The sequence below is a fragment of the Zosterops lateralis genome (genome assembly GCF_965231275.1).
Source record: "Zosterops lateralis genome assembly, chromosome: 35".
Classification (NCBI taxonomy): Eukaryota; Metazoa; Chordata; class Aves; order Passeriformes; family Zosteropidae; genus Zosterops; species Zosterops lateralis.
The window spans coordinates 1,933,743-1,961,288 of NC_139795.1; the positions used below are offsets into that span (position 1 = coordinate 1,933,743).

The window sequence follows — 27,546 nt, forward strand, 5'->3', positions numbered from 1 at the left end:
GCGTGGCCAAGGCAACAGAGGGGGCGTGGCCACAGCAACGGGGGCGTGGCCAAGGCAACAGAGGGGGCGTGGCCACAGAAACAAAGGGGGCGTGGTCACGGTAACGATTCTATGGCTGGAGGCGTCACCATGGCAACGGCTCTGCTTTGGCCCCCGTTGCCATGGTAACTATTATTATGGGATAGCGGGTGTTGCCATAACGACACTGCCTGCGTGGGTTTAGCCCCGTTGCCATGGCAACGCCGCCAGGGGGCGTTTCCCGCCCTTTTTAGCCCCCTCGTTGCCATGGCAACGCCGCCAGGGGGCGTTTCTCGCCATTTTTAACCCCCTCGTTGCCATGGTAACGCCTCCAGGGGGCGTTTCCCGCCATTTTTAACCCCCTCGTTGCCATGGCAACCGCGACGCTCTTCCGGTTTCCCCCCCCTAAAAAACCATCATTGCGTCGATAGGGGGTTATTATGGGATGGCGACCCCCCAAAAATTCCTCCTGGGTTTTTTTTGGGGAGGAATTTTGGGGGGTTTATTATGGAATTTTGACCCCCAAAATTCCTCCCAGGTATTTTTTGGGGCGAATTTTGGGGCTTATTATGGGATTGAGACCCCCAAACCCCCTCCCAGGTATTTTTTGGGACCCCAAGTGACCCCCAAACCTCCTCCCAGGTGTTTTTGGGGTTCCCCAGGTAGTTTTTGGGAAGGATTTTGAAATTTTAGTGACCCCCCAAACCTCCTCCCAGGTATTTTTTGGGGTGATTTTGGGGTTTCCCAGATATTTTTGGGATGATTTTGGGATTTCAGTGACCCCCAAACCTCCTCCCAGGTATTTTTTGGGGGATTTTGGGATTCTCAATGACCCCAAACCCCCTCCCAGATATTTTTGGGGTTATTTTTGGGATGGTTGGAGACCCCCAAACCTCCTCCCAGGTATTTCGGTGCCCCCAGGTGCCCCCAAACCCCCGTCCCAGGTGTGTAACTCTCATTTTTGGGGGGTCTCAGGGGTCCCAGTCGTTGTCCTGGTGCTGGGCGGCGATGATGATGACCACGGTGAGGATGGTGCACAGGACGATGGCGGCGATTCCCACGGCCAGGCTGATGAAGGAGAAATTCCGCGCCTCCCGCGAGGCGATTTCGGCCGACACGATGTCCCCGCGCGCCACGGCCGTGCGCACCTGGGACAGGGGGGAGAGGATGGAAATGGCCCTAAAATCATTGAAATTCCCCCCAAAATACCCCCAAAAAATCCCATAAAATTTCACCCCAAAATCACCCAAAAATCAGCTCAAAATCACCCAAAAATCTGCTCAAAATTCGCTCAAAATCCGCCCAAAATCATCAAAAAATCTGCTCAAAATAACCCAAAATCACCCAAAACTCCGCTCAAAATCTCAAAAACATCCACTCAAATTCACCCAAAAAATCTGGTCAAAAACACCCAAAATCACCAAAAAATCCGCTCCAAAATCCTCCCAAAATCACACCATAAAATCTGCCCCAAATCCTCCCCAAAATACTCTAAAAATCCGCCCCAATATCCCCTCAAAATCCCCTAAAAAATCCCCCCAAAAATCCCAAAAAATTCCCTAAACATCCCCAAAAAGTAATTAAAAAAAAAATTCCCCAAAAATTCCCAAAAAATCAAAAAAAATCCCCAAAAAATCCCAAAAAATCCCTTATAAAACCCCAAAAAATCCCCAAAAAAATCCAAAAAAATTCCAAAAAATATTTTTAAAAAATTAAAATAATTTTATAATAATCCCCAAACCTCCTCATACCTGCACAGCTTTGACGATGGCCACCACCCCGGTGGGCCAGAAGCAGCAGAGCGTGGTGAGCACCGCGATGGGCAGGTAATCGTGGGGGGGGGACGAGGAGCCCCGCGACCCCTCGGGGACCCCCGGCCCCAAAGGGGGACCCAAAGGTGCCCCCCCGGGCCCGGCCCCGCCCACCGGGCCGGGTAAAGTCTGGGGGGAAAGGGGAGGGGTCAGAGGAGGACACGCCCATTTATGCAAATTACAATAAAATTATTGTTCCCCCCTTTGTTTTGTCTCAAAATAGGGTTGGGGTGAGGCCACGCCCATTTTTGAAGGACACGCCCACTTATGGAAATTAGAATAAAATAATTAGAATAAGATTATTATTATATTAATAATATAATTATAATATATATATAATATAATTATATAAAGTTATAATTATATAGAGTTATAGAATTATGGAAATTAGAATAAAATAATTAGAATAAAATTATTATTATATATAATATAATTATTATGTATAGAGTGTAATTATAATTATGTAAATTTATGGGAAATAGAATAAAATAATTAGAATAAAATTATGGAAATTATTCCTGATTTAGTCCCAAAATGAGGTCGGGGAGGCCACACCCCTTTTTGAAGGACACGCCCCCTTTAACCACACCCCCTAATTAACCCCACCCCTCATTAACCCCGCCCCATCATTAACCCCGCCCCTCATTAACCCCGCCCCTCATTAACCCCACCCCTCATTAACCCCGCCCCCTCATTAACCCCGCCCCTCATTAACCCCACCCCTCATTAACCCCGCCCCCTCATTAACCCCACCCCTCATTAACCCCACCCCTCATTAACCCCACCCCTCATTAACCCCACCCCTCATTAACCCCGCCCCCTCATTAACCCCACCCCTCATTAACCCCACCCCTCATTAACCCCGCCCCCTGTAGCCCCGCCCCCTCAATCCCCACCTTTACCTCTACCACCATTTAGCCACGCCCCCTCTAGTTAACCACGCCCCCAATTTAACCCTTAACCTTCCCTCCCACACTCCCCATTCCCCTCCCACCCCCTCATAAGCCCCGCCCACCTTTAGCCCCGCCCACCCCACATTAGCCCCGCCCCCTCGCCGGGTACACAGGTATGTAGGTGACTCATTAACCCTCATTAACCCCTCATTAACCCCCATTAAGCCCCGCCCCTCACTCACCTGGTACACAGGTATGTAGGTGACTCATTAACCCCCATTAAGCCCCGCCCCTGACTCACCTGGTACACAGGTATGTAGGTGACTCATTAGCCCCGCCCCTGACTCACCTGGTACACAGGTATGTAGGTGACTCATGAAGCCCCGCCCCCTGACTCACCTGGTACACAGGTATGTAGGTGACTCATGAAGCCCCGCCCCTGACTCACCTGGTACACAGGTATGTAGGTGACTCATTAGCCCCGCCCCTGACTCACCTGGTACACAGGTATGTAGGTGACTCATTAAGCCCCGCCCCCTGACTCACCTGGTACACAGGTATGTAGGTGACGCAGGGCTGGGCAGTGAACGGGTCCGGGGGGGCGGGGCCGTAGGGCACAAACCCGGGGGGCGGGGCCTGGGGCGGGGCGTGGGGCGGGGGGCGGGGCAGGGTGGCCGCGTGCGGGATGGCCCCGCCCCCTTTGGCCAGGCCTCGGGGGAGGGTCGCCGCCCCCGCCCCCCCGAAGGCGAAGGGCCCCGCCCCCCCCCGGGGCAGGGTGGCGGCGCTGGGGAAGCCCCGGGGGAGAGTGGAGGCCCCCCCGAGACCCCCACCCAAAATAGGGGCGCCGGGGGGGGCGGGGGGGCCGTAGGGGGGAGGGGAGGAGTGGGGGGCCGAGTCTGGGATTCCTGGAATGGAAAATAAAATAAAATAAATAAAATAGAATAAAATAGAATAAAATAAAATAAAATAAAATAAAATAATAAAACAAAATAATATAAAATAAAATAAAAAATTTAAAATAATATAAAAAATAAAATAAAATAAATTTAAAATAAAATAAAATAAAAATAAAAATAAAATTAAATATAAAATAATAAAAATAAAATAAAATAATATAATATAAAATAAAATGGAATTAAATAAAAATAAAATAAAATAAAATAAAACAAAATGGAAAAAAAATTAAAATAAATAAAATAAAATAAAATAAAATAAATAAAATAAAATAAAATAAAATAAAATAAAATAAAATAAAATAAAATAAAAATAAATATAAAGTAAAATAATGTATATATAAAGTAAAATAAAATAAAATTTTAAAAATAAAATAAAATAAAGGAGAAGGGGGAGAAATTAATTAATTAATTAATTAAATAGGTGAAAGGGGAGGGGGCGTCATGAGAGTGACACCCCAACCAAAAAAAAAAAAAAAAAAAAAAAAGGCAAAAAAAATATTTTTCCCCAAAAAATCTTCCTTAAAAAAATACCCGAAAAAAAGACAAAAATACGTCCCCAAAAAAATTTCCCTAAAAAATCCCCCCCAGAAAAACCCAAAAAAATTCCCCCCCCCAAAAAAAAACACCAAAAAAATTCCCCTAAAAAATTCCCCTAAAAAATCCTCCCAAAAATATCCCCCCAAAAAAATCGCCCCCCCCAAAAAAAAACCCAAATCCCCCCCCAAAAAAATTCCCCCAAAAAACACCAAAAAAAATCCCCCCCCAAAAAAAAACCCCTAAAAATCCCCCCCCCCCCCCAAAAAAAAACCCCAAAAATTTCCCCCCTAAAAAAAAAAAAAAATCCCAATTTTTTTTCCCCCTCCCCCTCCATCCCCGTTTTTGGGTCATTTTTCCCCTCCCCCCCCTCGGGTCTATTTTTATCCTCGTGATTTCCGGGGGGTCACCCGAACCCCCCCACCCCCCCCCCCCCAAAATTTGGGGGCCCCCAAAATCCCCGCCCCTCCCCCCCCCCCGCTCCGTACCGGGTTTTTCTGTCGCCATGGCCGGAGTGAGACCCCCAAAACCCGGCCCGGATCGGCTGGAACGGGGCCCGAGAGACCCCCCCAAAATCCCGGCCTGGAGCCCCCAAAAACCCGGCCTGGATCGGCTGGATTGGGGAGGGATTGGAGCCTGAAAATCCTGGACTGGATTCCCTGGATTGGATCAGGATTGGAGCCTGAAAATCCTGGACTGGATTCCCTGGATTGGATCGGGATTGGAGCCTGAAAATCCTGGCCTGGATTCCCTGGATTGGATCGGGATTGGAGCCTGAAAATCCTGGCCTGGATCGGCTGGATTGGATCGGGATTGAATCCCAAAATCCTGGACTGGATTGGCTGGATTGGATTGGGATTGGAGCCTGGAAATCCTGGTCTGGATTCCCTGGATTGGATCAGGATTGAATCCCAAAATCCTGGACTGGATTCCCTGGATTGGATCAGGATTGAATCCCAAAATCCTGGACTGGATCCACTGGATTGGATTGGGATTGGAGCCTGAAAATCCTGGACTGGATTCCCTGGATTGGATCAGGATTGGAGCCTGAAAATCCTGGACTGGATTCCCTGGATTGGATCGGGATTGAGTCCCAAAATCCTGGACTGGATCCCCAAAAACCCGGCCTGGATCGGCTGGATTGGATCGGGATTGGAGCCTGAAAATCCTGGTCTGGATTCCCTGGATTGGATCAGGATTGGAGCCCAAAATCCTGGCCTGGATCCCCAAAAAACCCGGCCTGGATTGGCTGGATTGGGAATGGATTGGAGCCTGAAAATCCTGGACTGGATTCCCTGGATTGGATCGGGATTGGAGCCTGAAAATCCTGGTCTGGATTCCCTGGATTGGGGTTGGATCAAACCACAAAATCCTGGCCTGGATTCCCTGGATTGGATCAGGATTAAGCCCCAAATCCCGGCCTGGATCCCCCAAATTCTGACCCCCAAATTCCCTCCCGAACCCCCCAAATTCCGACCCCAAATCCTCACCTGGATCCCCCAATTTTCCCCAAATTCCCCCAAAAAATCTCCCAAAACCACATTGAAAACAAATCCTTTTATTTCTCTTCCCAAAAACCGTCAATTTTGGTCCCGAATTCTGTGTTTGGTTGGTTTTTTGTTGGGGGGCGTGTCCCAGGTGAGGTGGGCGTGTCCCAGGTGCGGTGGGCGTGTCCCAGGTGTGATGGGCGTGTCCCAGGTGAGGTGGGCGTGTCCCAGGTGAGGTGGGCGTGTCCCAGGTGTGGTGGGCGTGTCCCAGGTGTGATGGGCGTGTCCCAGGAGCGGTGGGCGTGTCCCAGGTGAGGTGGGCGTGTCCCAGGTGTGTTGGGCGTGTCCCAGGTGAGGTGGGCGTGTCCCAGGTGTGGTGGGCGTGTCCCAGGTGTGGTGGGCGTGTCCCAGGTGTGGCGGGCGTGTCCCAGGAGCAGTGGGCGTGTCCCAGGTGAGGTGGGCGTGTCCCATGTGTGATGGGCGTGTCCTCGGTGCGGTGGGTGTGGTCAATGCATGGTGGGCGTGTCCCATGTGTGATGGGCGTGGTCAATGTACATTGGGCGTGTCCCAGGTGTGGTGGGTGTGGTCTCAGGTGAGGTGGGCATGTCCCAGGTGCACTGGGCGTGTCCCAGGTGTGATGGGCGTGTCCCAGGTGAGGTGGGCGTGTCCCAGGTGAGGTGGGCGTGTCCCAGGTGCACTGGGCGTGTCCCAGGAGCGGTGGGCGTGCCCCAGGTGAACTGGGCGTGTCTCAGTTGAGGCTCCGCCCCCTGAGCAGCGCCCCCAGCTGGTCGAACACGCCCTGGATGGCCCGGCCCAGGTGAGCGGCCTCGGTCTGGCGGCAGCAGGTGAAGGCGCTGACGGTCACCCGCAGCCCCCCGAACTCGGGGGAGGGGTCCCGGGGCTCCCGGGGGGGAGGAACCACGTGCCCCACCCCCACCCCGTACCCGTCGGGGACCAGGGGACCCCGGAGCAGCCAGGAGCCCTCGCGGGAGCGCACCTGGGGGGGGTTGGGGGGGGGTTATAGAGCCCAAAATAGCCAAAACTGGACCCAAAAATAGCCTCGAGACCACCCCCAAAATATCCCGGATTTACCCCAAAATATCCCCGATTTATCCCCCAAAATATCCCAGATTTGCCCCAAAAATATCAAAGACCCCACCCCAAAACCAGCCCAGACCCCAACCCAAAATATCCCAAATTTATCCCAAAATATCCCAAATTTATCCCAAAATGTCCTCGACCCTCACCCCCTTGGTGTCCCCAGGTGTATTTTGGGCCATCCCCAGGTATATTTAGGTGTCCTCAGGTAAATTTTGGCACCCCCAGGTAGATTTTGGGTGTCCCCAGGTGTATCTGGCCCCTCCCCAGGTGTATTTTGGTCTCTCCAGGTGTATTTTGGGCCATCTCCAGGTATATTTTTGGGTCCCCAGGTGTATTTTGGGCCATCCCAGATGCATTTTGGTGTCCCCAGGTGTGTTCTGGACCATCCCCAGGTGTATTTTGGCCTCCCCAGGTGTGTCTGCCCCTCCCTAGGTGTGTCTGCCCCTCCCCAGGTGTGTTCTGGCCCCCCCAGGTATATTTTGCACCCCCCAGGTGTACCTGGCCCCTCCCCAGGTGTGCTGGGTTACCTGCAGGGTGCAGAGGCGGAAGTGCGTGGCCTGGGCGTAGGCCGGGTCCAGGAAGATTTCGGGGAGCGGCTCCCCCGCGGCCAGGGCGGCCTGGCGGAGCCCCTGCAGGTGCCGCTCTGCACCCTGGCCTGACAGCACCTGGACAGGTGAGAGTTACCTGTGAGACCACACCCACACACCCACAGCCCCTGCAGGTGCCGCTCTGCGCCCTGGCCTGACAGCACCTGGACAGGTGAGGACAGGTGAGTTACCTGTGTGACCACACCCACACACCTGTACACACACCTGGAAACACCTGGACACACCCACCCCCACAGCCCCTGCAGGTGCCACTCTGCTCCCTGGCCCGAGAGCACCTGGACAGGTGAGGACAGGTGAGTTATCTGTGTGTCCTCACACCTGGATACACCCATGGACACACCCACACACCTGTACACACACCTGGACACATTCACCCCCACAGCCCCTACAGGTGTGGCTCTGCCCCAGTCCCGAAAACACCTGGACAGGTGAGGTTTACCTGTATGGCCACACCCAGACCACACCCACCCTCACCTGTGCCCACCTGTCCCCTCTCACCTCCTGTGTCCGGCTGTCCTGGGCCTGCACGGCCTCGCGCAGCAGCGCCAGCAGCTCCTCGGGCTGGGGACACACCTGAGTCACACCTGGGCACACCTGGGTGCACCCGGGTGGGGCCACACCCTCACCTAGGCACACCTGTGCATACCTGGGTGCACCTGGGTGTGCCTCAGTATGCCTGGGAGGGCCACGCCCTCACCTGTGCACACCTGGGTACACCTGGGAGGGGCCACGCCCTCACCTGGGCACACCTGGGTACATCAGGGTCACACCTGGGTTTGCCTGGGAGGGACCACGCCCCCACCTGGGCACACCTGTACACACCTGGGAGGGGCCACACCCTCACCTGTCCCCACCCAATCCCCACCCCTCACCTGTGCACACCTGGGCACACCTGGGAGGGACCACACCCTCACCTGCGCACACCTGGGATGGGCCACACCCTCACCTGGACGCACCTGGGATGGGCCACACCCTCACCTGGGCACACCTGGGATGGGTCACACCCTCACCTGGGCACACCTGGGAGGGACCACACCCTCACCTGCCCCCCCCCCATCACCTGTCCCCCTCACCTGCGTGTCGGGGTCATCGAGGGCGCGGGCCAGGGCCAGGCAGGGGGGCCCAGGTGGGCGCAGCAGGTCGGTGCAGCCAGGTAACACCTGCCTCAGGGACAGCGGCTCACAGGTGGCACACAGAGAACCGTGGGCCCTGCGGGGACAGGTGAGCTCACCTGGGCTCAGGGGTGTGGGTGTGTCCTCCCCCTGTACCTGTACAGTCCCACCTGGGGAACACAGGTGTGCTCACCTGGGCTCAGGTGTGTGCCCTATACACCTGTACAGCCTCACCTGGGCTCAGGTGAGCCCCTCACCTGTAAAATCCCACCTGCAGAACCGAGCTCACCAAAGCTCACCTGAGCCCACCTGAGCCCACCTGAGCCCAGGTGAGCTCACCTGTCTCCCATCCCCAAATCCCACCTGCAATGATCCCAACCAAGTCCAGGTGAGCCCAGGTGAGCCCCTCACCTGTAGAAAGCCACCTGCAGTGACTAGAACTGAGCCCACCTGAGCCCAGGTGAGCCCAGGTGAGCCCAGGTGAGCCCCGGTGAGCCCACCCAAGCCCAGGTGAGCCCCTCACCTGTAGAAGGCCACCTGCAGTGACTAGAACTGAGCCCACCTGAGCCCAGGTGAGCCCAGGTGAGCCCAGGTGAGCCCAGGTGAGCCCACCCGAGCCCAGGTGAGCCCCTCACCTGTAGAAGGCCACCTGCAGCGCCACCTGCACCAGCGCCTCCGGCCGCGGCCCCGCCCCGGGCCCGAAGCCCTCGTGGGAGAAGCAATGGAGCTCCACATCCGCCGCCAGGCTGGGGGAGGGGCCAAAAAGGGGCGTGGTCACACCTGGCCACGCCCCTCGGCCTCACCTGTCCCCCCCCCAGCCCCGCCCCCGGCTCACCTGTCCAGGTGTCTCTTGGCTCTCTCCACCTCAGGGGAGATTTCGGGGCCGACGCTGAAGCGAAGCCGTTGGGGTGGGGGGAGGGGCGAGGGCGTGGCCGTGGGGGAGGGGGCGGGGCCTAAACGGCGGCTGGGGGGGGGGGGAGGGGCGGCACACCTGAGCTCAGGTGAGCTCACCTGAGCCACGCCCCTTTTCTCACAAGCCACGCCCCCTCCTCTCTTCCCCTCCAATGAATGAGGGGGTCACACCTGAGCTCAGGTGAGGCCACGCCCATTTTTAAAGAAGCCACGCCCTTTTCCCCACAACCCACGCCCATTTTAAAGAAGCCACGCCCCTTTCTCACAAGCCACGCCCCCTCCTCACTTCCCCTCCAATGAATGAGGGGAGGGAGGGGGTGACACACCTGAGCCCCGGTGAGGCCACGCCCCCTTTACCTGTGCTCCAGGGCGTGGTCCAGCAGCTCGGACACGGCGGGGCCGTCGATGACCGCGGGGTCGTACAGGGCGCCGCAGGTGCCGTCCTGACCCACCACCAGCTGGGGGGACACGCCCGGGACAGGTGAGCTCACCTGAGGGGGAGGGACACGCCCACCTCCCCCAAAAAATCCCGGGAAAAAAGAGGATTTTGGGTCCCCAAAAAATCCCATCCCAAAATGGTGGCAGGTGAGAGCCACGCCCACAAATACCTGAGTTGAAGGGACACGCCCAGGACAGGTGAGCTCACCTGAGGGGGAGGGACACGCCCACCAACCCAAAAAATCCCAGAAAAAATCCCAGTTTCGGGAGAGACCAAAACTCCACCCCCAAACACACCTGGGCAGGTGAAGCCTCTCCCAATTTTAGGCAAATTAACCAAGCCACGCCCATAAAACACCTGAGCAGGTGAGGCCACGCCCCTTAAAGGTAAATACCCATCTCCAGGTGTGACCCCACCCCATCCAGGTGTAACCACACCCTATACAGGTGTGACCACACCCCATACAGGTGTGACCCCACCCCACACAGGTGTGACCCCACCCCATACAGGTGTGACCACACCCCATACAGGTGTGACCCCACCCCACACAGGTGTGACCACACCCCATACAGGTGTGACCCCACCCCACACAGGTGTGACCACACCCCACACAGGTGTGACCCCACCTCACACAGGTGTATCCCCACCCCATACAGGTGTAGCCACACCCCTACAGGTGTGACCCCACCCCATCCAGGTGTAGCCACACCCACACAGGTGAGTCCCCGCCCCTCCAGGTGAGGCCCCACCCCCACAGGTGTAGCCACACCCCTACAGGTGATGCCCCGCCCTCCCAGGTGAGTCCCCGCCCCCACAGGTGAGTCCCCGCCCCCCAGGTGAGTCCCCGCCCCCCCAGGTGCAGCCCCACCCACCTGCAGTGTCTTGTCCCACCATCGGTTGGCGCTGTTGGCCCCGGCCCCTCCCCCGTGCAGCACCTGGGCGGCCACGCCCTCCGGGCCCCGCCCACTGGGCGTGGTCAGCACAGGTGAGTCCAGGCTGAGCACCAGGAGGCTCCTCTGGATCCGCCCCAGGGAGGCGCGGCTCAGCCGGTCTGGGGGGCGGGGCTTAGGTCAGGACACGCCCACTTTTATCAGAGCCCCGCCCACCAAAAAAATTTGGGGGTTTGAAAGTGAAGCCACGCCCACAAAATTGGATTTTTCCCGCCCTAAAATTGAAGCCACGCCCCCAAAATGGGATTTTCCCACCTAAAATTGAAGCCACGCCCACCAACCATGAAGCCACGCCCCCAGACAATGAAACCACGCCCACAAATAGCCACACCCACCATTTTTTTCCCCCAAATCCCCCCCAAATCCCCCCCAGCCCCACCCTGGCTCCACCCACTTAAGCCCCGCCCACCAACCATGAAGCCACGCCCATAGACAATGAAACCACGCCCCCAAAAGCCACACCCACACCCTTTTATCCCTCCAAATCCCCCCAATTTCCCCCAAATCCCCCCAAAATCTCCCCCAAATTTCTCCCAAACCCCTCCCAGCCCCACCCCAGCCCCACCCCCCTAAGCCCCGCCCACAAATTGTTAAACCCCACCCCCAAGGTGCCACACCCACCCCCTTTTTTCCCCCCAAATCTTCCCAAAATCCCCCCAAAACTCCCCCCAAATCCCCCAAATCCCCCCCAGACCCCTCCCTGACCCCGCCCACCCAAGCCCCGCCCACAAAGTGCCACACCCACCCCATTTTACCCCTCCAAACTCCCCCAAATCCCCCCCAAATCCCCCCCAAATCCCCCCCAGCCCCCCCTGGGCCCCGACCCTTGAGGCCCCGCCCACCTCTCATCATGGCGCCGTGGACCCTCCCCCAGTCCCGCCGGTGCTGCCCCGTCAGGAGCCCCACGGGGGGAGGGGGAGGGGCCGCCCCGCCCCCCCCCGCACGTGCCCGGACCCCGCCCAGGGCCGAGAGCAGCGCGGGGGGGGGGAGGGGCCGCCCCGAGGGGGACGAGACCCCCACCAGGAAAAACTGAAATAGGGAAAAAAATAATGATTTTTTAAATAAATATTAAAATTAATCATTTAAAAAAAAAAGGGAGGGAAAAGGCACAAAAAAGTAAAAAAAAAAAAATATATGTGTATATGTAAATAAAATAAAATAATAAAAAAGTAAAAAATAAATTAAAATAAAATAAAGTAAAATAAAATAAAATAAAAATAAACCAGAATAAAATAAAATAAAAGAAAATAAAATAGAATAAAATAAAATAAAATAAAATAAATAAAATAAAAATTAAAATAAAATAGAATAAAATAAAATAGAATAAAATAAAATAAAATAAAATAAAAATAAAGTAAAATTAAATAAAATAAAACATAATAAGAAATAAAATAAACAAAATAAAATTAAAAATTTTAAATGAAACAAAGTAAAATAAAATAAAATAAAAATAAAGTAAAATAAAATAAAATAAAATAAAAACAAGATAGAGCAAAACATAAAAAGATAAAATGAATTAAAATAAAATAAAATAAATCAAAACAAATCAAAATAAAAGTAAAATAAAGTAAAATAAAATAAAATAAATGAAAATAAATGAAAATAAATGAAAATAAAAATAAAACAAAGTAAAATAAAATAAAATAAAATAAAATAAATGAAAACAAATGAAAACAAATGAAAATAAATGAAAATAAAAATAAAATAAAGTAAAATAAAATAAAATAAAATAAATGAAAACAAATGAAAATAAATGAAAATAAATGAAAATAAAAATAAAATAAAGTAAAATAAAATAAAATAAAATAAGTGAAAACAAATGAAAATAAATGAAAATAAATGAAAATAAAAATAAAATAAAGTAAAATAAAATAATATAAAATAAAATAAAATAAATGAAAATAAAAATAAAATAAAATAAAATAAAATAAATTGAAATAAATAAAAATAAATAAAAATAAAATAAAATAAAGTAAAATAAAATAAATTAAAATAAAATGCAATAAAATAAAATAAAATAAAATAAAACAAAGTAAATAAACGCCACCTGTCCGTTGTTGCTGACGGTGACAAAGGGCGGCGGCTGCGCCCCCGGGGGGACCCTGAACACGTCGTCCCTTCTGGGCCCCGGGACACGACACCCCCCGAAGGCGGCCTGGACCCAGGGCTCGGGGGGGTCCCGCCTGGGGGGCACCAAAATTACCAAAATTACCCAAAATAAAAAAATTCCAAAAAAATCCACCCAAAAATACCCAAAATCCCTGAAAAAATCCACCCAAAATAGCCCAAAATACACAAAAATATCCCAAAAATCCCACCCTGGACCCAGGGCTCGGGGGGGTCCCGCCTGGGGAGGGGGCAAAGAGACCAAAAATCAACACAAAATAAAATAATCCCCCAAAAAATCCACCCAAAATACAAAAAATCCCGAGAAAATCCGCCCAAAAATACCCAAAATAGGCCAAAATACACATAAATACACAAAAATATCCCAAAAATCCCACCCTGGACTCAGGGCTCGGGGGGGTCCCGCCTGGGGAGGGGGACACAGAGACCCCAAAAATCAACACAAAAACCCAAAAAAAACCCCCAAAAAATCCACCCAAAACACAAAAAATTCCAGTCAAAAATCCCCCAAAATAACCAAATTAACCCAAAAATCCCACCCTAGACCCAGGGCTCGGGGGGGTCCCGTCTGGGGAGGGACAGAGACCAAAAATTACCAAAAATCAAAAAATTCCCAAAAAATCCCACCCAAAATAAAAAAAACCCCGAGAAAATCCACCCAAATAGGCCAAAATACACAAAAATATCCCAAATTAACCCAAAAATCCCACCGTGGACCCAGGGCTCGGGGGGATCCCGCCTGGGGAGGGACACAGAGATCCAAAAAATTACCAAAAATCAAAAAATTCCCAAAAAAAATCCACCCAAAAATACCCAAAATACAAAAAAAATCCACCCAAAATAGCCCAAAAATTCCCCTCCAAAAAACCGAAACCTCCCCCAAAAATCACCCCCAAAACCCCAAAAAAAATCCCCAAAAAAACGCCCCCAAAAAGTCTCCCCAACCCCCCCAAAAATCCCCCAAAACCACCTAAAAATCACCCAAAGCCTCCCCCAAAAAGACCCTAAAAAGCCCCAAACCTACCAAAAAAATCCCAAAAAAACCCAAAACCTCCCAACCCCCCCAAAATCCTCCCAAAATCCCCCAAAACATCAAAAAAAACCCCCAAACCCTCCTAAAAAAACCCTGAAACCCCAAAAATCTCCCCAAAAAAACCCAAAACCACAAAAAAACCAAAAAAACCCAAAAAACAACAAACCCAAACCACCAAAAGACCCCCAAAAACCCCAAAAATCCCCAAATCCCTCCAAAACAATCCCCCAAAATCCCAAAAATCCCCCCAAAATCCTCCAAAAAAAAACCCCAAATCCCCCAAAACCCCAAAAAACTCCCCAAAAACCCCAAAATCTCCCCAAAATCCCCCCAAAAATCCCCCCCCGGCACCTCTGGAGCTGCTCCCGATAGTCCAGAACCCCCGAGATGAGGCGGGCGGCGAACCTGCACCAGTATGGACCAGTATGGACCAGTATGGACCAGTATAGACCAGTATGGACCAGTTAGGAACCGGTACGGACCAGTATAAACCAGTATAAACCAGTTAGAGACTGGTATGGACCAGTTAGAGACCAGTAGGGACCAGTATAGACCAGTATGGGACCAGTATAAACCAGTATGGACCAGTAAAAACTTTTAAGAGACCAGTATGGACCAGTATGGACCAGTATGGACCAGTAAATACAGGTAAGGGACCAGTAACGGACCAGTATAGACCAGTATGGGACCAGTTGAACCTCCCAGTCCCTCCCAGTCCTCCCCAAATCCCATCCCAGTCCCTCCCAGTCCATCCCAGTAACCCCCAGTCCCCTCAAAACCCTCCCAGTTTCCCTCCCAGTTCCCCCCAGTCCATCCCAGTCTCTCCCAGTCCCTTCCCAGTCCATCCCAGTCCCCCCCAAAATCCCCCCAGTCCTCCCAAATCCCATCCCAGTAATCCCCAGTTCCATCCCAGTTCCCCAAAATCTCTCCCAGTCCCTCCCAGTCCCTCCCAGTCCATCCCAGTAACCCCAATTCCCATCCCAGTTCCCCCCAGTCCCATCCCAGTCCCCCAAAATCTCTCCCAGTTCCCCCTAAAACCCTCCCAGTCCCTCCCAAAATCCCCCCACTCCCCCCAAATCCCCTCCCAGTCCATCCCAGTCCTCCCAATCCCCTCCCAGTTCCCCCCAGTCCCATCCCAGTCCCCCAAAATCTCTCCCAGTCCCCCCAAAATCCCTCCCAGTCCCTCCCAAATCCCATCCGTTACCCCCAGTCCATCCCAGTTCCATCCCAGTCCCTTCCCAGTTTCTCCCAGACCATCCCAGTCCCCCCCAGTCCATCCCAGCTCCCCCCAGTTGCCTCCCAGTCCCTCTGAATTAGTTCCCAGTCCCTCCCAGTCCCCCCAAATCCCCTCCCAGTATAACCCAGTCCATCCCAGTCCCCCCAGTCCCCCCCAGTATAACCCAGTCCCCCCAAATCCCCCCCCCAGTCCCTCCCAGTCCCTCCCAGTCCCCCCCCAGTCCCTCCCAGTCCCTCCCAGTCCCTCCCAGTCCCTCCCAGTCCCCCCAGTCCCCCCCAGTCCCCCCAGTCCCCCAGTGGTCACTGACCAGAGCTGTCCCCTCCAGTCCTCCCAGTCCAGCGGGGGCAGCACCAGTCCGGCACTGGTGTGAACTGGGAGCGGGAGCCGCTCGCTGGAGCCCCACGGCCAGTCCTGGGACCCCCCCCCAGAGACCCCCAAAATGTGGGGAGGGGTCCCAAATATCAGAGACCCCCCCGGGACCCCCCAAATTTTACTGGGATCCCCCAAAAATCCCTGGGACCCCCCAAAATTTTACTGGGATTTCCCCCAAAATTTTATTGGGATTTCCCCAAATTCATCCCAGTTCCCAACTGGGATCCCCCCCTGAAACCCCCCTCCCCAAATTTGGGGTCCTGGATCCCCAAATCCCCCCAAAATCCCCCAAAACCCACCAAAATCCCCCCCAAATCCCCCCGAATGCCCCCAAAACCCCCACAAAAATCCCCCAAAAAATCCCCAAAAATCCCCTAAACCCCCCCCAAATCCCCTCCAAACCCCCCCAAACCCCCTCCCCAAATTCCCCCCCCCAAAACCTCCCCCCAAATCCCCAAAAATCCACAAAAAACCGCCCTAAAACCCCCCAAATCCCCCCCAAATTTACCCCAACCCCCCCCCAAACCCCCTCCCCAAATCGGGGGGTCTCTCACCGGCAGCCGGGGGGGTCCCGGGGGGCTCCGGCTCAGCCTCTGCTGCAGCCTCGGCCCCGCCCCCCCCGGAGCCCCAAATTCCCGCACGAGGCGGCGGGTCCGGGCCCGTTCCGGGGGGGCCACGAGCGACTCCAGAGCCCCCAGGAGCCGGGCCAGGGTCTGCCCCAGGCTGGGGAGGGGGGCGCGGGGACCCCCCGGGGGGCCCTGAGGGGATAAAAGATAATTAATGGGGTAATTAATGGGGATATATTGAATTATTGGGGTCATTTAAGGGCAATATATTGAATTATTTGGGTCTGGGGGCGCCCCAGGGTCACCCCCAAATTGGGGAGGGGGCGCGGGGACCCCTCAGAGACCCCTGTGGGGATAAAAAATAATTAACAAAATAATTAATGGGAATATATTGAATTATTGGGGGAATTAATGGGAATATATTGAATTATTTGGGTCTGGGGGCTCCCAGGAGCCGCCCCAGGGTCTCCCCTAAATTGGGGAGGGGGGCGCGGGGACCCCCCGGGGAGCCCTGAGGGCAAGAAGGGGTTAATTAATAAATATATCGGTAATTAATGGGGATATATTGAATTATTGGGGTCATTTAAGGGCAATATATTGAATTATTTGGGTCTGGGGGCTCCCAGGGTCACCCCCAAATTGGGGAGGGGGGCGCGGGGACCCCCCCAGAGACCCCTGTGGGGATAGAAACTAATTAATGAGGTAATTAATGGGAATATCAGTAATTAACGGGGTGTGGGCAATTAACGGGATGCTGGTAATTAACGGGACCCCTCCCCAATTAACGGGACCCGCCCCTAATTAACGGGACCCGCCCCTAATTAATACAGACCCCTCCCCAATTAATCCCAGACCCCCCCAAATTAACACAGACCCTCCAAATTAATTACAGACCCCTCTAATTAACTCAGGACCCCTCCCCAATTAACTCTGGACCCCCCTAATTAACTCAGGACCCCTCCCCAATTAACTCTGGACCCCCCTAATTAACTCAGGACCCCCAAAATTAACATAGACCCCCCCCCAATTAACAACCCCCCCCTAATTAACTACAGACCCCTCTAATTAACTCTGGACCCCCCAAATTAACACAGACCCCTTTAATTAACTCCAGACCCCCAAATTAACTCCAGACCCCTCCCCAATTAACACAGACCCATTTAATTAACTCAGGACTCCTCCCCAATTAATTTCAGACCCCTCCAATTAACTCTGGACCCCCCAAATTAACTCCGGACCCCTCCCCAATTAACCCCAGACCCCTCCCCAATTAAAGGAAACCCCCCAAATTAACCCCAGACCCTCCCCAATTAACTCCGGACCCCTCCCCAATTAACAACCCCCCCAATTAACCCCCCAATTAACTCCAGATCCCCCCCAATCCCGGCCCCTCCCCCCATGGCGGACGTGCGGCCCCGCGCGCGCTCCGCCCCTCCCCCACCCCCGCCCCTCCCCCAATAAAGGGGGTCGGGGGTCTCACCTTTGGGGGGTCCTGGGCCGGGGGGGGGCGGCGGCGCCCCCAACCCCAGAGCGAGCGGCCCATGCTGCCCCTCCCCCACCCGAGAGACCCTCCCCCCAAAAAACCACCCCGGCACGCCCCTCCCCCACCCCTGAAAGCCCCTCCCCCAAAAGGGGCGTGGGAAAGAGGGAAAGCCACGCCCACAATAAAAAAATCGGGTCAGGGAGGGGTTGGGGGAGGGGTGAAAGTGAATTTAGCCCCTCCCCCACCCCTGAGAGCCCCTCCCCCCAAAAACCCAGACACGCCCCTCCCCCATCCCCAAAGGGAGCGTGGGAAAGCGAGAAAACCACGCCCACAAAGCGATTTAAGCCACGCCCACAACTCCAAATCGGGCCGTGATTGGTTTGGGGGCGGGACCAGCCAAACCTAAGCCACGCCCCCAACTCAGGCCACGCCCCCCTCCACAGCTCCCCATATAAGGGGCGTAACAATGACAGAAACCACGCCCACAAAGCGATTTAAGCCACGCCCACCGCTCCAAATCGGGCCGTGATTGGTTTAAGGCGGAGCCAATCCGATCCTAGCCACGCCCCCACCCCAGACCACGCCCTCGTGTTGACGTCATCTATTTAAAGGGGAGTCTAAATGACTCGAAGCCACGCCCCCTCCTCGATTTAAACCACGCCCACCTGCTCTGATTGGTCAAAGGGCGTGGCCAAAGCCGTTCTCACCACGGCCCCGCCCCCAAATATCGCGACACAAATAAAAGGGGATTAAACCAGAGGGGGGCGTGGCCACAGCAGAACCGGAAGTGACGTCAGCACGCAGGAGTGGGGGGAGGGGACGGCGGGAGGTAAACACGGGGGGACCGGCGGGGTGGGGGAGGGGCGGGATTTTTTTTATTTTTTTTAATGGGGGGTGGGGGATTCCCTTGAGGTGGGGGAGGGGCGGATGGTCTGTCTGACCCCTCCCCCCCACCCAAAAATAAATTTAATTAATTTTTTCTCGCCCCTCCCCCACTCCACAGATGCGCCCGGCGGTGTCCGAGGGGGGTGGGGGAGGGGCGGGATTATTTTTTTTAATTTTTTAAATTGAGGGTGAGGGTCTGTCTGACCCCTCCCCCCACCCAAAAAAATAATTTAATTTATTTTTTCTCGCCCCTCCCCCACCCCCCTTTAGATGCGCCCGGCGGTGTCCGAGGGGAGTGGGGGAGGGGCGGGGGGGGCGCCGCTGCTGTTTCCGCCCCTCCCCCACCTCCCCCTCCCCCCGCTGCTGCTGCTGCTGCTGCTGCTGCCCCTCCCCCCCCCGCCGTGGGGACAAGGGGGAGGGGTCTGTTTTGGGTCTGGGGTCGCGTTCCGGCCCGTGGTGATCGTGCACGGGCTGTTCGACAGCCCCAGCGACTTCCGCCACCTGCGCGCCTTCATCAACCAGGTGAGTGCCGGAAATGGCCCCAAAAGAGCAAAAAAAATTCCTAAAATATCCCCAAAATATTCCCCAAAGTATCCCCAAATTACCCCCAAAATATCCTAAAAATATTCCCAAAATATCCCCAAAATATCCTAAAAATATTCCCAAAATATCCCCAAAATATCCTTAAAATATTCCTAAAATATCCCTAAAAATATTCCCTAAATATCCCTAAATTATACCAAAATATCCCCAAAATATCCTTAAAAATATTCCCCAAATTGTACCAAAATATCCCTAAAATATCCCTAAAAGTATTCCCCAAATATCCCCAAAATATACCCAAAATGTACCCAAAATATCCCACATTATCCTTAAAATATTCCTAAAATATCCCCAAAGTATCCCCAAATTATCCCCAAAATATCCTTAAAATATCTCAAAAAAATATCCCCAAATTATACCAAAATATCCTTAAAATATCCCTAAAAATGTTCCCCAAATATCCCCAAAATGTACCCAAAATGTACCCAAAATATCCTCAAATTATCCCCAAAATATCCTTAAAATAGCCCCAAAAATATCCCAAAATATCCCCAAATTATCCTTAAAATATCCTTAAAATATCCCCAAAATATCCTTAAAATATCCCAAAAAATATCCCCAAAATATCCCCAAAAAATCCCCAAAAAGTCCCAAATTATCCCGAAAATATCCTTAAAATATCCTTAAAATATCCTTAAAATATCCCCAAAATATCCTTAAAATACCCAAAAAATATCCCCAAATTATACCAAAATATCCCCAAAAATATTCCTAAAATATCCCCAAAATATCCCTAAAAATATTCCCCAAATATCCCCAAAATATGCCCAAAATATACCCAAAAAGTCCCAAATTATCCCGAAAATATCCTTAAGTTATCCCCAAAATATCCCCAAAATATCCCTAAAATATCCCCCAAAAAATCCCAAAAAATATCCCCAAACATCCCCAAAATATCCCCAAAGTACCCCCAAAATATCCCCAAAAATATTTCAAATTGTCCCCAAAAGATCCTTAAAATATCCCCAAAATATCCCTAAAATATCCCCAAACTATTCTTAAAACATCCTCAAATTATCTCCAAATTATCCCCAAAATATCCCAAAATTATCCCATTTTTCCATCCCCCAGACCCATTTCTGATGCCCCTGACCCCATTTCTGCCCCCCCAGACCCATTTCTGGGGGTCCCAAACCCATTTCACATCCCCCTGACCCCATTTTCTGCTCCCCCAGACCCATTTTTGGGCGTCCCAAACCCATTTCTGGTGCCCCTAACCCCATTTTCTGCTCCCCCAGACCAATTTCTGCTACCCCTGACCCCATTTCTGCCCCCCCAGACCCATTTTAGCCCCTCCCAGACCCATTTCTGGTGCCCTGACCCCATTTTTGGGGGTCCCAAACTCATTTCTGATGCCCCTAACCCCATTTTCCCCCTGCAGACCCATTTCAGACCCCCCTAACCCCATTTTTCACCCCCCCAGACCCATTTCTGGTGCCCCTAACCCCATTTTGATCCCCCCAAACCCATTTTCAGACCTCCCTGACCCCATTTTCCCCCCCCCAGACCCCATTTTTGGGGGTCCCAAACCCATTTTTTGGGTCCCTAACCCCATTTTCGCCCCCCCCAGACCCATTTCTGATGCCCCTGACCCCATTTTCCCTCCCCCAGACCCACCCCGGGACCGAGGTGACGGTCCTGGACCTGTTTGACCGGGGGGCGTCGCTGCGGCCGCTGTGGGTGCAGGTGGAGGGGTTCAGGAGGGCCCTGGCCCCCATCATGGCCAACGCTGCCCACGGCGTGCACCTGCTGGGATACAGCCAGGGTGGGTGGGGGGCCACACCCCGGGGGTCCTGAGGGGTCCTGAGGGGTCCTGAGTTCATGGGGAGGGGTCCCAGGGCTGTGGGTGGGGTCCCAGGTTTATGGGGAGGGGGCCCAGGGCTGTGGGTGGGGGGTCCTGGGTCTCCCCAAGAGTCCTGGGTTTATGGGGAGGGGTCCTGAGACAATGGGGAGGGGTCCTGGGGGTCCCAGGGCTGTGGGAGGGGCACCTGCTGGGATACAGCCAGGGTGGGTGGGGGGCGAGACCCCCGGGGCTGGGGAGGGGTCCTGGGGGGTCCCAGGGCTGTGGGAGGGGTCCCAGGGCTGTGGGTGGGGGATCCTGGGTCTCCTCAAGGGTCCTGAGTTAATGGGGAGGGGTCCCAGGTTTATGGGGAGGGGTCTCAGGTTCATGGGGAGGGGTCGTGGGGGTCCCAGGTTTACGGGGAGGGGTCCTGGGTTTATGGGGAGGGGTCTTGGGGGTCCTGAGTTCATGGGGAGGGGTCCCAGGTCTGTGGGAGGGGTCCTGAATTAATGGGGAGGGGTCCTGGGGGTCCCAGATTCATGGGGAGGGGTCCCAGGTTAATGGGGAGGGGTCCCAGGGTCTCTGGATGGAGGTCCTGGGTCTCCCCAAGGGTCCTGAGTTCATGGGGAGGGGTCCCAGGTTTATGGGGAGGGGTCCTGAATCCCCTGGGGGTGGGAATGAGGGTCCAAGGTTATGGGGAGGGGTCCTGGGGGTGTGGGAGGGGTCTCAGGTTCATGGGGAGGGGTCCTGAGGGGTCCCAGGTTTATGGGGAGGGGTCTCAGGTGTATGGGTGGAGATCCTGAGTTCATGGGGAGGGGTCCCAGGGCTGGGGAGGGGTCCCAGGTTCATGGGGAGGGGTCCCAGGGCTGGGGAGGGGTCCCAGGTTCATGGGGAGGGGTCCCAGGGCTGTGGGAGGGGGGGATATGGGAGGTCCTGGGGGTCCTGGCTTTGATGGGGAGGGGTCCCAGGTTAATTGTGAGGGGTCCCAGCTTTATGGGGAGGGGTCCCAGGGCTGGGGAAGAGGTCCCAGGTTTCTGGGGAGGGGTCTCCAGTTCCAAACCCCCTCCCCAATTCAGGGGGTCTGATCTGCCGGGCCCTTCTGGCCACGACCCCCGACCACAACGTGAGGAGCTTCATCTCCCTGGCGGCGCCTCAGATGGGCCAGTACGGGGGTGAGGGGGGGTCTGGGGGGATTTGGGGGAAATTTGGGGCTTTTTGGGGTTTGGGGAATTTTTGGGGATTTTTTTGGATTTTTTTGGGATTTTTTGGGGGGTTTTTTTGGGATTTTTTTGGGTTTATTTTCGATTTTTTGAGGGATTTTCTGGGGGTCTTTGTGTGGTTTGGGGGGTGAGAGGGTTAAATTTTGGGCTTTTTTGGGGTTTTGGGACATTTGGGGATTTTTTGAGATTTTTTTGGGATTTTTTTGGGATATTTTTTGGGATTTTTTTGCTGGTTTTTTTTTGTTTTTTTCTTAATTTTTGGGGGTTTTTTGGGGGGGGATTTTCTGGGGGTCTTTGTGTGGTTTGGGGGGTGAGGGGGGAAATTTGGGTTAAATTTGGGGCTTTTCGGGGTTTGAGGAATTTTGGGGAATTTTTTGGGATTTTTTGGGGATTTTTTTTTGAATTTTTGGGGGTTTTTTGGGGGTTTTTTGGGGTTTTTTTTTGGGTTTTTTTCTTAATTTTTGGTTTTTTTTGGGGGGGATTTTCTGGGTGTCTGTGTGGTTTGGGGGGTGAGGGGGAAATTGGGGGGATTTGGGTTAAATTTGGGGCTTTTGGGGGTTTTGGGAATTTTTGGGATTTTTTTGGGATTTTTTTGGGAATTTTTTGGGGTTTTTTTGGGGTTTTTTTTGTTTTTTCCTTTATTTTTGGGTTTTTTTGGGGGGATTTTCTGGGTGTCTTGGTGTGGTTTGGGGGGTGAGGGGGGAAATTTGGGTTAAATTTTGGGCTTTTTGGGGGTTTGGGAATTTTTGGGGATTTTCTTGGGATTTTTTAAGGATTTTTTTGGGGATTTTTTTTGATTTTTTAAAAATTTTTTTTGGGGTGGTTTTTTTTTGGTTTTTTGAGGGATTTTCTGGGGCTCTGTGTGTTTTTGGGGGTGAGGGGGGGGTTGGGGGGAAATTTTTGGCTGATTTTGGGCCTTTTTTTGGCCAATTTTTGGCCCTTTTTGGCTCTTTTTGGCTATTTTTGTCTGATTTTGGCCCATTTTTTGGCCGTTTTTGGCCGTTTTTGGCTCTTTTTGGCTCTTTTTGGCCATTTTTTGGCCGTTTTTGGCTCTTTTTGGCTCTTTTTGGCCCATTTTTTGGCCGTTTTTGGCTCTTTTTGGCTCTTTTTGGCTCTTTTTGGCCATTTTTTGGCCGTTTTTGGCTCTTTTTGGCTCTTTTTGGCCAATTTTTGGCCCTTTTTTGCTCTTTTTGGCTCTTTTTGGCTCTTTTTGGCCATTTTTTGGCCGTTTTTGGCCGTTTTTTGCCGTTTTTGGCTGATTTTTGTCCTTTTTTTTTGCGTCAGACACGGATTACCTGAAGTGGCTTTTCCCCCGGCACATGAAATCCAACCTTTATCGGCTCTGCTACACCCCCCTGGGCCAGGGGGTCTCCATCTGCAACTACTGGAATGGTGGGGCCCCAAAAACGCCAAAAATTATCCCAAAATTATCCCAAAATTATCCCCAAAATTATCCCTAAATCACCACAAAAATCCCATTAAAATCCCTGAAAATCACCCCAAAATTGCCACAAAAATCACCACAAAAATCAACTTAAAAATCCCTGAAAATCACCCCCAAATCACCCCAAAAAACCCCCAAATCACCCCAAAAATCCTCCTAAAAATCCCTGAAAATCCCCCCAAAATCACCCTCAAATCAGTGCAAAAATCCCCTTAAAAATCCTCCTAAAAATCCCAAAAAACCTCCCCAAAATCACCAAAAAAACGCCCCAAAATCCTCCCCAAAATCCCCTTTAAAATCCCTGAAAATTGCTCCAAAATCATCACAAAATCACCGCAAAAATCCCCTTAAAAATCCCTGAAAATCACCCCAACCCCCCCCAAAATTACTCCAAAAATCTCCCCAAAAAACCCCCAAAATTTCCCCAAAAAAACCCCAAACTCCCCCCAAAAAAACCCCCAATAAATTCCCAAAACCCCCAAAAACCCCAAAACTCCCCCCAACCCCCCCAAAAACCCCCAAAAAACCCAAAATTCCCCCCAAATCCTGCCCAAAAAAACCCAAAAAACTCCCAAACCCCCCTCAAAAAACCCCAAAATTCCTCCCAAAAACCTCCTTAAAGTCCCCAAAATTCCTCCAAAAAAAACCCCTAAAAAACCCCAAAAACCCCCAAAACTCCCCCCAAAAAAACCCCAAAGCTCCCCCCAAAACCCCCCAAAAAAACCCCAAAAAACCCCCCAAAAAAACCCCAATAAATCCCCAAAACCCCCAAACCCTCCAAAACCCCCAAAAACCCCAAAAAACCCAAAATTCCCCCCAAATCCTGCCCAAAAAACCCCCAAAATTCCCCCCAAAAAACTCCCAAAAAAACCCCCCAAGAACCCAAAACCCCCCTAAAAAACCCCAAAATTCCTCCCAAAATCCCTCCTTAAAGTCCCCAAAAAACCCCCAAAAAAACCCCCAAACCCTCAAAACTCCCCCAAACCCCCAAAAAACCCTCAAAAACTCCCAAAACCCCCCAAAAACCCCCCAAAAACCCCCCAAAAAACCCCCAAAATCCCAATTTTTCAGACCCCCACCACCGAGATCTTTACCTGAACAGCAGCGACTTCCTGGCTTTGCTCAACGACGAGAGGCTTCACCCCAACGCCTCAGGTGGGGCCCCAAAACCCCCGAAAAACCCCAAAAAAACCCTAAAAAATGAAAATAAATTTAATTTTACCCCGAATTTGGCAGAGTGGAAGCGGAACCTGCTGCGGATCCAGCGGCTGGTGCTGATCGGGGGCCCCGACGACGGAGTCATCACCCCCTGGCAGAGCAGGTCAGGCCCCAAAATCACCCCAAAATCACCCCAAAATTAGCCCAAAAAACCCCAAAATTATCTCAAAATATACCTGAAATCCTCCCTGAAATGTCCCCAAAATCACCCCAAAAAAACCCAAAATTATCTCAAAATTTACCCCAAAATTACCCCAAAATTATCTCAAAATTACCCCAAAATTACCCCCAAATTAGCCCAAAACTGTCCCTGAAATGTCCCCAAAATCACCCCAAAAAAAACCCCTAAATTATCTGAAAATTTACCCCAAAATTATCCCAAAATTATCCCAAAATTCTCCCTGAAATGTGCCCAAAATTTCCCCAAAAATTGTCCCCAAAATCCCTAAATTATCTCAACATTTACCCCAAAATTACCCCAAAATTATCACAAAATTATCTCAAAACTGTCCCCGAAATGTGTCGAAAATATCTCTAAAAATTACCCCAAAATTGCCTCGAAATTACCTCAAAATCACCCCCAAAATTGCCCTAAAATTCCCTTAAAAAATCCCAAAAAAACCCCAAAATTTACCTCAAACTGTCTCTGAAATGTGCCCAAAATTTCCCTAAAAATTGCCCCCCAAAAATCCCAAAATTATCCCAAAATTTTGCCCCAAAAAGTCTCCAAAATATCCCTAAAAATTACCCAAAAATCACCCCCCAAATCCCCCAAAATGACTCCAAATTTTACCCCAAAACCTTTCCCAAAATTCCCCTAAAAATCACCAAAAAAACCCCAAATTTACCCCAAAATTTATCTCAAACTGTCCCTGAAATGTCCCCAAAATTTCCCTAAAAAATGCCCCCAAAAACCCCAAAATTGCCCTAAAAAATTCCCAAATTTACCCCAAAACCTTCCCCAAAATTCCCCTAAAAATCACCCAAAAAAATCCCCAAATTACCCCCAAACCCTCCCTGAAATGTGCCCAAAATTCCCTTTAAAATTACCCCCAAACTACCCCAAAATTAAAAAAAAATCCCCTCAAAATTAACCTAAAAAAATCCCAAATTTTACCCCAAAACTTCCCCAAAATGTCCCCAAAATTCTCCTAAAAATCACCTCAAAAAAACCCAAAATTACCCAAAACAGCCCCAAAATTTACCCCCAAACCTTCCCCAAAATAACCCCAAAATTGCCCTAAAAAATCCCAAAAAAAACCCCAAAATTTACCTCAAACTGTCCCCAAAATATCCCCGAAATTCCCTTAAAAATTACCCCCAAAAAATCCCAAAATTTACCCAAAAAACCCCAAAATTTATCCAAAAATTCTCCTCGAAACTTCTCCAAAAATCTCCCCCAAAATTCCCCCAAAATCATCTCAAAAAACCCCCAAAATTACTCCAAAAACCCCCAAAATTTACCCCAAAATGTCCCCAAAATTCTCCTAAAAATTACCCCCAAAAAAACTCCAAAAAAACCCCAAAATTCCCCAAATTTACCCCAAATTTTCCCCCGAAGCCTTTTCGGTTTCTACGACGCCAACGAGACGGTGCGGGACATGGAGGCGCAGCCGGTGAGGGGGGACACAAAATTTGGGGTTTGGGATAAAAAATTTGGATTTTCGGACCAAAAATTTAGATTTGGGACCCAAAAATTGGGGTTTGGGATCCAGAATTTGGGGTTTGGATCTAAAATTTGGGGTTTGGAGTTAAAAATTTGGGTTTGGGACCCAAAATTTGGGATTCAGAACCCAAAATTTGGGGGGTGGGGTCTGAAATTTGGGGTTTGAGATCCGAAATTTGGGGGTGGGACCCAAAATTTGGGGGGGGGGGACACAAAATCTGGGGTTTGGGATAAAAAATTTGGGGTTTTGGACTAAAAATTTGGGTTTGGGACTGAAAATTTGGGGGGTGCGATAAAAAATTTGGGGTTTGGGATAAAAAATTTGGATTTTTGGACCAAAAATTTAGATTTGGGACCCAAAATGTGGGGTTTGGGATCTGAAATTTGGGGTGTGGGATCCAAAATTTGGATCTTTTGGGGGGGGTTTTGGCTTTTTGGGGGTATTTTTGGCTGTTTTTGAGGTGATTTCAGCTGTTTTTGGTGTATTTTTGGCTGTTTTTAGTGTATTTTTTGCTGGTTTTAGTGTATTTTTGGTGTATTTTTAATATTTTTAGGATCTCTGATGTATTTTTTCCCCCTTTCCCCAGATGTTTGTCCAGGACACGTTTGGTCTGAGGACACTTTGGGGGATTTGGGGTTTTTGGGGCTGTTTTAGGATATTTTGGTATAATTTTGGCTGGTTTTAGGATATTTTTGGCTGTTTTTAGGGTCTTTAGGGCTGTTTTTAGGGCATTTTTAGGATATTTTTGGCTGGTTTCAATGTATTTTTTGGTGTTTTTTGACTGTTTGGGGATATTTTGAGCTGATTTTTGGGCATTTTTAGGATCTCTGATGGTTTTTTTCTGTCCTTCCCCAGGTGTTTGTCCAGGACACGTTTGGGCTGAAGACCCTCTGGGCCCGGGGGGCTCTGGGGGGCTGCGCCGTGCCCGGGGTGCCCCACACGGCCTGGCACAGCCACAGGGGGGTCTACGAGAAATGCATCCGGCCCTGGCTCACATAGGGGGCGATCTATGGGGTCTATGGGGTCTGTAGGGTATTTATAGGGGGTCTATGGGGGTCTATGGGGTCTATGGGGGGGTCTATGGGGGTCT

General features: G+C 51.3%; 3 protein-coding genes across 3 annotated transcripts; 1 reads left to right on the forward strand and 2 right to left on the reverse strand.

Annotated features, from left to right (window-relative positions):
• Positions 1–890: 890 nt before the first annotated feature.
• Positions 891–4,719, reverse strand: PRRT1 (proline rich transmembrane protein 1; the record flags this gene model as incomplete). The annotated part of the gene is made up of 4 exons (XM_083881742.1): positions 891–1,166; positions 1,770–2,006; positions 3,269–3,627; positions 4,701–4,719. The coding sequence occupies 4 exons, from the start codon at positions 4,717–4,719 to the stop codon at positions 990–992; spliced, it is 792 nt and encodes a 263-aa protein (XP_083737868.1). The 3' UTR covers positions 891–989.
• Positions 4,720–6,567: 1,848 nt separating this feature from the next.
• On the reverse strand, positions 6,568–17,742 carry LOC310921581 (carnitine O-acetyltransferase-like; the record flags this gene model as incomplete). Its single annotated transcript, XM_083881743.1, has 14 exons — positions 17,637–17,742; positions 16,145–16,348; positions 15,526–15,629; positions 14,333–14,386; positions 12,869–13,004; positions 11,664–11,850; positions 10,744–10,922; positions 9,790–9,890; positions 9,356–9,484; positions 9,156–9,266; positions 8,482–8,617; positions 7,907–7,969; positions 7,328–7,465; positions 6,568–6,696 (listed from the first exon to the last, which is right to left on the reverse strand). Coding segments are annotated over exons 1-14 (1,734 nt in total), but the record flags the coding sequence as incomplete, so codon positions are not given.
• A 713-nt stretch (positions 17,743–18,455) lies between these two features.
• On the forward strand, positions 18,456–27,511 carry PPT2 (palmitoyl-protein thioesterase 2). The gene is made up of 9 exons (XM_083881620.1): positions 18,456–18,468; positions 18,795–19,046; positions 20,739–20,892; positions 21,984–22,079; positions 23,412–23,519; positions 24,643–24,726; positions 24,808–24,892; positions 26,351–26,405; positions 27,312–27,511. The coding sequence occupies exons 2-9, from the start codon at positions 18,795–18,797 to the stop codon at positions 27,453–27,455; spliced, it is 978 nt and encodes a 325-aa protein (XP_083737746.1). The 5' UTR covers positions 18,456–18,468; the 3' UTR covers positions 27,456–27,511.
• Positions 27,512–27,546: the final 35 nt, after the last annotated feature.

Coding starts and splice junctions, on each gene's coding strand:
- PPT2 (XM_083881620.1), top strand. CDS start 18,795: ATGCGCCCGGCGGTGTCCGAGGGGAGTGGGGGAGGGGCGGGGGGGGCG. Junction 19,047..20,738: donor TGCGCGCCTTCATCAACCAG/GTGAGTGCCGGA, acceptor TCCCTCCCCCAG/ACCCACCCCGGGACCGAGGT. Junction 24,727..24,807: donor GCTTCACCCCAACGCCTCAG/GTGGGGCCCCAA, acceptor CGAATTTGGCAG/AGTGGAAGCGGAACCTGCTG.